This window comes from Neomonachus schauinslandi, chromosome 7 (genome assembly GCF_002201575.2).
Source record: "Neomonachus schauinslandi chromosome 7, ASM220157v2, whole genome shotgun sequence".
Taxonomy (NCBI): Eukaryota; Metazoa; Chordata; class Mammalia; order Carnivora; family Phocidae; genus Neomonachus; species Neomonachus schauinslandi.
Genome location: NC_058409.1, coordinates 5,237,945 through 5,248,737, shown reverse-complemented (window position 1 = coordinate 5,248,737; position 10,793 = coordinate 5,237,945). Strand labels below are relative to the sequence as shown.

Genomic DNA, 10,793 nt, shown 5'->3' with positions numbered 1-10,793 from the left:
AGGTGTCTTTGTGATATGGTGGAGAGAGCATCCAAGAGCAATAAGTGTTCTCCTTACTTTTCAATCACCCAGAGATAGACCTACTGTCTGGAAGATTTGGGAGTCCCACAACTTGGTGACTCCAGCCAAAATGCCATTTCCTCTAGCTCTGTTTTCACCTGAGGGCAGGCAGCATTATTAACCCTGCCTGTTCCTTTGGTGTCCTTCTCCCTTCCAGCCACTGAATTTTCCTTTACAAAAACAGCTCCTAGTGCTTCCTGTTGAAGACCTGCTACTGTCTTCCCCTTGCACTTGGAGTTAACCGCTTGCACTTGGAATTAAGCTCCTTGCCAAGACCTAAATGGCAGGTCAAGAGCATTTCAAGATCGGGCCCTTCCCTACCTCTGGGATCCTACCTAGGATCACCGTTCCTCTTTACTCCATCGGTGTCTTTCTCTAGTTTTCTCAACCCTGTTTTCGGACTCCAGACCATTGCACCTCGGCGGGGACACGCTGCGCCCGCATCTTTCCGTGGCGGCATTCGGAGAGGCCTTCACTCACCGTCCCACGCTACCTTATTGTGAACGTGTTTATGGCCTGTGTCCGTCAGGCCCGAGCGGGAGAGGACAGGCGCGTCGGTTTTCCGCAGTGCTGGTGGGAATCACGAACCTCACTCATCTTGTGCCATAGGCGCACACGGGGAGACCCGGGGTCATTTTCCCAGTGTCTCCACCCGGGAAATGCATCTAACGGTACCCACTTGGCCTTGGAAGAATTGAGCGGGAACCCGCTCAGACGAGCGGAGTCTGGCGCTCACGAGGCGCAGCGGGACGCGGCGTCCGGCCACCCCTTCTCGTGCGAGCGCCCCGCGGCGTTCAGGGCCCGCCTACCCCGGGGCGCCGCAGCGGGGGGTCGCGGGGGTGCGAGTTCGTTAGGGCAAAAGCGGGGTACAGGACTGAGGGACGGGCACGGGGACCCCGCGCGGCTCCGGGCCCCAGGCCCGACGGTGGCAGGTAAGGGGAGTGGAGGCATACACGCCTCGGACGTGCTCCTGGTGTTGCAGCCCCCAGGAGAGGCCCAGGTGGTCACGGGCTGGCTCTAGGGAGAAAAGGGGTACAGGAGGCGCCAAGGCAGGGAGCGGCTGTCCCTTCAGGTCGGCCCGGGGCGCGGATAATAGGCTAGGGAAGGGGTAGGAACACGGCCACCTCACCACCCACCTCACAGCCCAGAGCGCGGGACTGCCTTACATACGGTCCCTACGGGGAATTGACAGCCGCCATTCCCCTCCCCCACTCTGGCGGGTAAGGCGACGGAACGGTTTGAAGGAAGACGCATGCGCGTGAAACTAAATCGTAAACCAAGTTCAATAATCGCGGGATGGCGCAGGCGCAAAAAAGCCCAGCGGGTTTATAGAGGTGGGAGGGGGATGAGCCCCAAACGCATGCGCATAATAGTGCGCTGGCTAGAGTGGGGGGCCGGCTCATGAAATTACGCATGCGTCTGAGCTCTGTGTGACGCAAGGGGGCGGTGCGGGCACCTAGCTGCGCGTGCGCAGAGCTTGTTCAAAGGGCCTTATTTAGGTTGCGCAGGCGCCTGCTGGCCATTTCTTCTCAGCCACGCCGGAGTCGTGCGTTCAGGTGAGTGTTTGTGGCTCTGTGTTTGGCGCCCAGCGGCCCCCGAGGATGCCATTTTTGGGAGGATTGCTTGCCCCGAGACCTCTGTAGAGCCTGGGGGGCCCTGGCAAGGTGCGGGCTGCCGCGTGGAGCCAGCAAGAGCTCGCCGAGTGGCGGCGGGGCCGCCGAGGCCTGCAGGCCGCGCCGACTCTATTGTGTGAGATGTCGGAGGAGGCGGAGCGGAAGCGGCCGCCGCCATTTCCTTGCCTCCACGCTGGCGCTAGGCCAGGGCCCCCTCGGCTTGGGGCAGTGGCACCTGGTGTCCAGAGCGGCTGCGGGGGCCTGGGCGCAGGCCGAAGGGGTGTCGAGTGTTGGAATCGCCGGGGTTCGGGCGTCCGCACGAGCTCGGCTCTTCCTCGGGCCCCGCAGGCCGGCGGCCGCCTCGAGCCCGGAGGGCAGTTTAATGTGATCATTTTCCCGGTCTGACGCTCGTCCCCCGCCTGCAGTCTGTGTCGACGCCAGGACCCACGAGGAGACGATGATGTTGGGCACCGAAGGCGGAGAGGGATTCGTGGTGAAGGTCCGGGGCTTGCCCTGGTCTTGCTCGGCAGACGAGGTGCAGCGTTTTTTTTCTGGTGAGTTTGAAGCGGAGGCGGGAGTTCGCCGCCGGGGCCGGCCGGCCGGCGGGCGGGCGGGCGGGCGGTCGAGCCGGGAGGCGGGCGTGCCAGGGCGGGGCGGGCCGGGCCCGGGGCGCCCCCTGGTGGGGCGCGGGCGGCAGCCGTTCCCGCTGGGCTGCTCGCGCCTTGCCGGGCGCTGTTACGCAATGGAAATTGCGAAAGCCCCGCCCGCCCTCCGAGCCCTCCGAGCCCTTGGGGCGGGGGGAGGGGGGAGTGCGGCCTCTCTGGAGGATTTTTTTGTCCTTTTCACTTACTCTAAGCACTAGTGTTTCTGCGGTTGTCCTTTCGAAAGGATAAGTGGGATTTCGCTCTCCATCTTGGGAAAATTGTCCAGTTAGCTGGGCAAACAATACATTTTGCAAATCCTTAAAGTATTACAATTTATTTCCACTTTCGGTATGTCCTTGAAGCGGGGCTTTCGACTTCAGAAAGTTAAAATGTCACTTCTTAATTTAGAAAATTTTCCTAATCAAGATTTGGTAATTGTGAAGAGTTTTTGCCCATCTAGTTCTTGACTGGGCTCACTTTACAGTTGAGGACACAACCCCAGGGAAGTTCACTTGCCTATGTAGCTTTTTTCCAGTATGCAGGTTTCCTGAATAATTTCTACCAAAATGTCCTTGTTCTTATTGTTAGTGTGAGTTTAGACTGATACAGATATATTTGGGAGAAATTTGCAGGTTTTGGAAGGACACTTGTAGGATTGACCTACTATCTGAATTTAGCATTGGTAACGGAAAACGACCTGTAAAACGAGAACCAAGTACACTGGAAGCCACCTTGCAGTGAGCAAGACTGGGTTTGGCTTCAGCTGTGCAACTTGGAGCATTTTAGCTTGCTAACGTTGATCCCCTTTTAGGTGAGTATTGGCCCTGCAATTTGGATTCGCAGGAGAAATTGTATGTTGCTGCCAGTAAGGTAAAACCATCAAGTGCCCCAGACCGAAACTTGAAACCAGACTCAGAAAATGGCATAAAATCAGAGTCCAGACTTAGTTTATGAGAGGTTACAAAGGATGTTCAATGGAGAGGACTTGGAGATAACTTTAAGAAATTGCTTTGACTATTGGATTTTCTTGATGCAATGGAAAGGTGTCCAGAGAATAAGAAAGTTTGGGGGAAGATAAGTGCTTAAGTACTGGAAAGTGGCCCTGGGAATTGGTACTATGGGTCATTCTAGGCTTTGTAGAAGCTCTGCTTTGTAGCAGGGGAATAAACAGGCATTTCATCTGTATCACCCAGAGGTGGTTTTTTAGTTTTAAATTCTGTATTAACGGTTGTTTTCTTTCCAGACTGCAAAATTCAAAATGGGGCTCAAGGTATTCGTTTCATCTACACCAGAGAAGGCAGACCGAGTGGCGAGGCTTTTGTTGAACTTGAATCAGAAGATGAAGTCAAATTGGCCCTGAAAAAAGACAGAGAAACTATGGGACACAGATATGTTGAAGGTTTGATTTATGTTGCCCTAGTAACAGTAAATAAAATATTAAACACATAGAGCTCTATCTTACCCCTTCTGAATTTTAGGTATTTGACCGCATGGAAATGGTCATCTAAGGGAGTTTATGGCAGCTCTTCCTAGATTATCTAAAGACCTAGGAAGTCTGAACTTTGTTCTCTAATTTTCCAAAATTGACTAATTCTAAGCACCTCTTTCAGTATTCAAGTCAAACAACGTTGAAATGGATTGGGTGTTGAAGCATACTGGTCCAAATAGTCCTGACACGGCCAATGATGGCTTTGTACGGCTTAGAGGACTCCCCTTTGGATGTAGCAAGGAAGAAATTGTTCAGTTCTTCTCAGGTATGTAGTTGTGTTTGATGCTGAGCAGTGAGTTCTGGCAAGCTTCTGGCAACATGTGATTTAATAGACCTTAAAGTCCAGTAGCTTAGATACTTAAACAGGTGTGAGTATGTGCAGATGAATTAAATGTTTTCTTCTTCCTGGAGACCTTCAAATAATTTAAGCCCATCTTAAAGGTGGAAATTAAGTACTTCCAAAATGCTAAGTTTGCCTATATTTAGTGTTGTAGTTCAGAGTAGATCTTTGAGGATTGTCCTCGACAGCTTAACTACTTTCCTCACAATGCTGTTCAGCAAAGTACCAAGTAAAGGTAAGATTCCTTAATGTTAGATTAGTATCAGTTAGGTTGTTGTAATTTATGGCAAGCGCCTATGTCTTAAGACACGTTGGGTCATGGGCCCAGAAATGTCTCTAATGGTCTAATTCTCTTCATGGGGGGAAAAAAAACCACAACAACTTTTATGGTTCGTTTAGCCAGGGAATTATATAAACTTACTAAAAGTCGGTCTAATGTAGGAGTAGTTTGAATGTAGTCTCAGTATCTGAAATACAGAAAGTGTTTTGAAATTGTTCTGGGCCTAAAGTATTTGAATGTTTTTATGCTGAAGAGCTGATAAAATTGCATGTTTAGCAGAATGTTAGATAACATACTTTAAGTAACTATTTTAATATTCATGATGTAATAAAGTGGAATTAAGAACAAGAAATCCTTTCATGGTTCAGTGTAGTATGTATTAAAATCTTGACTTAGATATGTTATCAAGTCCTAATATTTTGCCAGAATTTTTGAAATCAAGTCTGTTTTTGATTGTTTTTGTCTAAATTGGTGAGAATTGAATGCTATCTGTCAACGTTAAATATGAACATAATTTCATATCTTCTAGGAAAGTGCTTTAAGCCCTTTTTGTAAGCTTGGGAATGTATCCACGGAAAGGATTTTTCATAGACGGAATTTCCAGAAGTGAATCATACTACTGTTAGAGCATAAGAGTGCATGATTGTGCTGTGTAGATCAGTTGTTTGTTGAAAAGTTTAGATTGTATGTTTGTCAATTATATGACTTAAGCAATGTTTCAATTTGTATATAAAATGTTTAAATGTGTAATTTTTTTAAAAAGTTGAAGTTCCACTAACTTAAAACATTGAAATATAAAATGAGGTAAAAGGTGTGTTTTAAGTTTAGTAACTGTTGTATTTAATGCTTGAAACTTTATTAAATTCTTCTGTAATTCTCAACATTAATTTGCATAGATTAGAGTGTTAATTGTTGAATTCTTAATGCATCCTGTGTTCAAGTGTTTTTTGTTTTTATTTTGTTTTTTGTTTTTTTTTCTTTTACATACTATGCCATGGGGTGTGTTAAGAATTGAGTTATACTTTGTAATAATGGAACTTCATATTATTACAATGCATATGTAAAGAGTTACTTGTTGAAAGCATACCGTTCACCTAAAGTTAAAATTCTGGTTTATTTAAAGCTATAAGAAGAATCATTTTTGGGCTTGTGATGTTAATATTGCCCCCCTACTGGGGTTATTTGTCCTTGGGTTGAAGGGTTGGAAATCGTGCCAAATGGGATAACATTGCCGGTGGACTTCCAGGGGAGGAGTACGGGGGAGGCCTTCGTGCAGTTTGCTTCACAGGAAATAGCTGAAAAGGCTCTAAAGAAACACAAGGAAAGAATAGGGCACAGGTGGGGATGGATGGTTGGTTGGATTTGTCACTTTTCTTATGGTAAACAATTAAATCCATATTCTCTCTGCTTAGAAGGAAGAAATCTATTTTCTAGTCCCAATTGATTGACGTTTTGCCACAATTTTCAAATTTCCTGTGTTAAAAGTCCCATAATGCATTGAGATGAAAGTTTAGGTTTTAAAATTGTCCCCAGTTAATTTGATCTCCCTGACAATATTGTAAGATTCCTAATTCTAATCACTAGAGTTGAGAGACTATGGCTTTAAAAAATGTTAATGCAAACCTGGCTTTAGCTGTAATAACACCCACCTAGTAAATTAATATTACCATAAGAAAATGTGATACTTTCTGATCTTGTTTTTAAAGTTGAAATGCAACAAACTTTTTCTTGCTGTATAAATATTCTGCATATGTATTAATAAGCATAGCTTTCAAGAAATTGTCACAAAAGGTTTTATTCTCTTTGCTTGTGACTATTTTTCATTGAAGCATGCGCTTACCTATGCTGATTCCTACTAAAAGCATAGGCCTGGGGTATTATTGGCGAAAGGAAATGTGTAGTGTGGGCTAGACTGTTGGTGGAGGCTGGCTTTTTAGCCCACTTGCTATACATGCTGCCAACGATTTAAGACCTGAAATGTTGAAAGTTGAGTGGAATTCTTTCCCTCCTAAGACATTTATAGTACTCCTCTTTACCCCTAAGGTTGGGCTCTCTGCCTCAGAGGAGTGACTTTTACTCTATAAATTTTACATTAAATCTTACAATTGAGTGAATTTCTGGTCATTGCCTATGCAAATATAAGAAATCTGGCTTTAAATATTAGTCAGTTTCATGGCTATGACTACATTGTTTTCTTGTGTAACTAAGTACCTGTATGAAATGGACTAATGTTTTCTCTCCCCTCCCCACCCCCTTCCCTCATGAACAATGCTTTAGGTATATCGAAATCTTTAAGAGCAGTCGCGCTGAAGTTAGAACTCACTATGATCCACCACGAAAGCTTATGGCCATGCAGCGGCCAGGTCCCTATGACAGGCCTGGAGCTGGCAGAGGGTACAACAGCATTGGCAGGGGGGGCTGGCTTTGAACGGATGAGGCGTGGTGCTTACGGTGGAGGTAGGTGAGGCCGTGCAGGCGTCGTGAGGTCTGTTCCTCCTGTGACTGTGTTCATTTGGCTGATTGTCCTTACTGTCTTCCAGGTTATGGAGGCTATGATGATTATAACGGCTATAATGATGGCTATGGATTTGGGTCGGATAGATTTGGAAGAGGTAAGGTAAGAATTGAGTTTCTCAGCTGAAGGATACTCACACTCTTGTAAATCTAGACCTCAATTACTGTTTTTCAGGAATGTCTGACCACAGATACGGGGATGGTGGCTCTACTTTCCAGAGCACAACAGGACATTGTGTACACATGCGGGGATTGCCTTACAGAGCTACTGAGAATGACATTTATAACGTAAGTGCCGGATAAATTTACGAGGTGTCTGGCTCAGGATAGCAGTAAAAACTTGGTTTTTATTCTAATTAGGTGAAACAGGTTTAAATTGTGCTTTTTTTGGGTAACGGTGGATCTTTGACTTCGTTCTCTGAAATACCTTGTATTTAGTTTTTTTCACCGCTCAATCCTGTGAGAGTACATATTGAAATTGGTCCTGATGGCAGAGTAACTGGTGAAGCGGATGTCGAGTTTGCAACTCACGAAGATGCTGTGGCAGCTATGTCAAAAGACAAAGCAAATATGCGTAAGTGTGGTTTTAAGTATCTTGGGGTCTCTAACAGATGGTTGAATGACCAGTGTTTGTGATAGAGAAATAGTACGGATGCATGAGAAATGTGTTCTCCCATAATGGGTTAGTTCTATGGTGTGTGTGTAAAAAGCATGTGGGTTTTAAAAATTAGTGTGATTGAAAAGGGGTTTGTGGTAACGTGGACTTGAAGTATATCCTTAATTGACAAACTTAGAACAATTTCGATGAACGTTTAAATCAAAAGGCTGGTGGTTGAAACCAGAGTAAGCAGCTAGAATTTTTTTTACCAAAAGTATTTGAAGTTCACAGATCTACTTGTTTAAGAACGTAAAGTGCTTATCTTTTTTCTTTTACCAACAAACACTTTCAAACTTTTTTTTTCTCATTTCAGAACACAGATATGTAGAACTCTTCTTGAATTCTACAGCAGGAGCAAGCGGTGGTGCTTACGGTAGCCAAATGCTAGGAGGCATGGGTTTGTGTAAATATCACTTTAGTGTCTTTTTTTTAAGCTAACCTTGTATGCCTTTTCTCTCATTTCAGAACACAGATATGTAGAACTCTTCTTGAATTCTACAGCAGGAGCAAGCGGTGGTGCTTATGGTAGCCAAATGATGGGAGGCATGGGCTTGTGTAAATATCGTTAGTTTTTTTAAAAACCAAAACATTTATACCTATATAAGTCGATTATGTAAGTTAAGTTATGTTTTAAGGAGTTTAGCATAATTAAGTTAGGCAAAGAGATTGCGATTTGAATTTTGTGTCTGGCTTATTTAAATCATTGTGAGTTAAATAAAATTGTTTAGATAACTAGTTTTTAGTAGTTTTGGGGGAGGGGACTGCAGAAACTAGTTGAATTGTCTTAAGTATGAAGTAGAAGTCTAAAATTAATATCTAGTTAAAAGCACAAGGTCAGTAAAGTTTTGGGCATGGTTAGTTGGGCATAATTAGGTGTTCAGTGATAACCTGTGTATGACATAACCTTACTGTATCAAATTATTGGGGGGAAAACCCCACTAAATCCCCCCAGTTAAGCAATATCCTAAGGTCTTCTCAGAATGCTTCTACTTACGGAATCATGTGGATTTAGTCCTGCTGATGTGCATACTGTTGGCCTTCTAGTTTATAAATGTTTGTCTAGTTCATATGATGGATAGAAAGGTAGTTTGGTTATAGGCGATAGGCAGAAGGAGGCAGAGGGTTATAGAGATACGAGATCAAGACTGGAAAATGATAGATTTAGAATTACAAGCCCGGTACCACCAGGTACCACATTACATACGGAACAAGGTCCTAATGTTCTCTTAACTTAACAGCAAACCAGTCCAGTTATGGCGGCCCAGCCAGTCAGCAGCTGAGTGGTGGTTATGGAGGCGGCTATGGTGGCCAGAGCAGCATGAGTGGATATGGTAAGTGTGCTTTTTTACATACTTGAAATAAGTTTTAGGCAGGTTTCTTTAGATGGGGGAATATGCAGGCTCCTTTTTGGTAAAAGTGGGTTAATAAATGTTTGCTTTTGATCCAAACGTAACTTGTTCTATTATTAATAGCTTAATTTTTGGAACCAATCATTGGGAGGGGGAAGCGTTCTATAAATTAGTCATTGCAACTTGGACTAATGTCGAGCCAGAAAACATCTGCCTCCATTTATTAAACAATTAAACTGTTGATTTTTTTTTTTTTTTTTCTGTCTTTTGGTTAGCATTAAATCCATTTTAGATGGAGGGAGAATTTAAATAGAATGGTGGTTGGGTTTAGGACCGTATTTACTAGTCAGTTTTATCCTAGGATTGTTTTTATTTTTATTTTTTTTTCAATTGGTCTAAAGAATGGTGATTTTGGTATTATAGTCTTACCCTACAAAATCCTTTTGCAGACCAAGTTTTACAGGAAAACTCCAGTGATTTTCAATCAAACATTGCATAGGTAAATATTTTCTCAAAAAATATAATTTAAATTCCCAATAGCAAATACTGATATGTTGTAATAACACTTTCTATAGCAGTCAATGGCTCTGACTTAACTCCATGGAGGCTGCCATTTTGGGCACAGTGAGTTGCCTTAAGTCCCAACTTTCGTCATCTCACTTCTTGCCCACCATGAATAGGAAAAGCAAGAGACTGCCCCCGTCCTCCCTATTCATATATGCCATTCGATGGACACATTGTGAATGTTTTATGGTAAATTTTTTTTTAAAATGCTTTGCTTAGCTTTAAAAACAACATGAAGTAATTTTTGCAATTTTTGAAAAACACTAGTTTTCCTTTAAACTTAATTTTCTATGTTGATCCTGAAGCATCCGATTAAATGGTAGCACAAGAGTCTGGCAAGTTGGTACTGCAGAGAAAAGGGGTTAATTGAGACTTGTTTGGAGTCGGGAGTCCCCTTTCCCAAACATGCTTCTCGCCACTTGGACAGCAGCCATTTGTACTCGTATACTTTTTAAACTTTTTCTTGGAATGCTCTGTTTTGACTGATGATCTGATGATTCTGCTGACTTGTCACATTGCTCTCTCTGCAGGCAGCCAAGGCGCAGTGAACAGCAGCTACTACAGTAGTGGAAGCCGAGCATCTCTGGGCGTGAACGGAATGGGAGGGATGTCTAGCATGTCCAGTATGAGTGGTGGATGGGGAATGTAACTGATCCTGATCACTGACTCTTGGTCAACGTTTTTTTAAAAAAGTTTAACAGTTTTGCAATACAAGCTTGTGATTGATGCTTACTCTAAGTGGAAATCAGGATTGTTTTAAAGACTTAAGGTTCAGTATTTTTGAACACAAACATTCATCTAGGATGTAACAACGGAGTAAACTATAACTGTTAAACAATTTTCAGCTTTTCTCTAGTTCTATTGTAGGATGTACTTAAGCAAGTGTATTTAGGTTAAAGCAGTTGAATTATGTTAAATGTTGCTCTTCTACCACATTACATTGAACACTGTTGGGATGCATGTTGAAAGACATGCTTTTTTGTAAAACTCAATATAGGAGCTGTGTCTACAATTAAAAGTGAACACATTTGGCATGTTTGTTAATTCTAGTTTCATTTAATAACCTCTAAGGCACGTAAGTTGAAGCCTTTTTTTTTTTTTTTTTTTTTTAAGTTAATGGGGGACTTTGAGACGCAACACCATACGTTAGGATTTTGGTCTTGGTGTTTGTATGAAATTCTGAGGCCTTGATTTAAACTTTTCCTTGTATCGTGATTTCCTTTTAGGTGTATTGCGCTAAGTGAAACTTGTCAAATAAATCTTCCTTTTAAAAACTGCACTT

At 43.4% G+C, this 10,793-nt stretch overlaps 1 protein-coding gene across 1 annotated transcript; it reads left to right on the top strand.

The window, feature by feature from the left end:
• Positions 1-1,571: 1,571 nt before the first annotated feature.
• HNRNPH1 (heterogeneous nuclear ribonucleoprotein H1) lies at positions 1,572-10,128 on the top strand. The gene is given in 15 exon segments (XM_044916730.1): positions 1,572-1,616; positions 2,099-2,227; positions 3,561-3,716; positions 3,928-4,071; positions 5,626-5,764; positions 6,704-6,839; positions 6,841-6,883; positions 6,967-7,038; positions 7,095-7,228; positions 7,379-7,514; positions 7,912-7,971; positions 8,064-8,123; positions 8,837-8,929; positions 9,397-9,446; positions 10,042-10,128. Coding segments are annotated over 13 exon segments (1,320 nt in total). The 5' UTR covers positions 1,572-1,616; positions 2,099-2,130; the 3' UTR covers positions 10,042-10,128.
• The last annotated feature ends 665 nt before the right edge of the window (positions 10,129-10,793 follow it).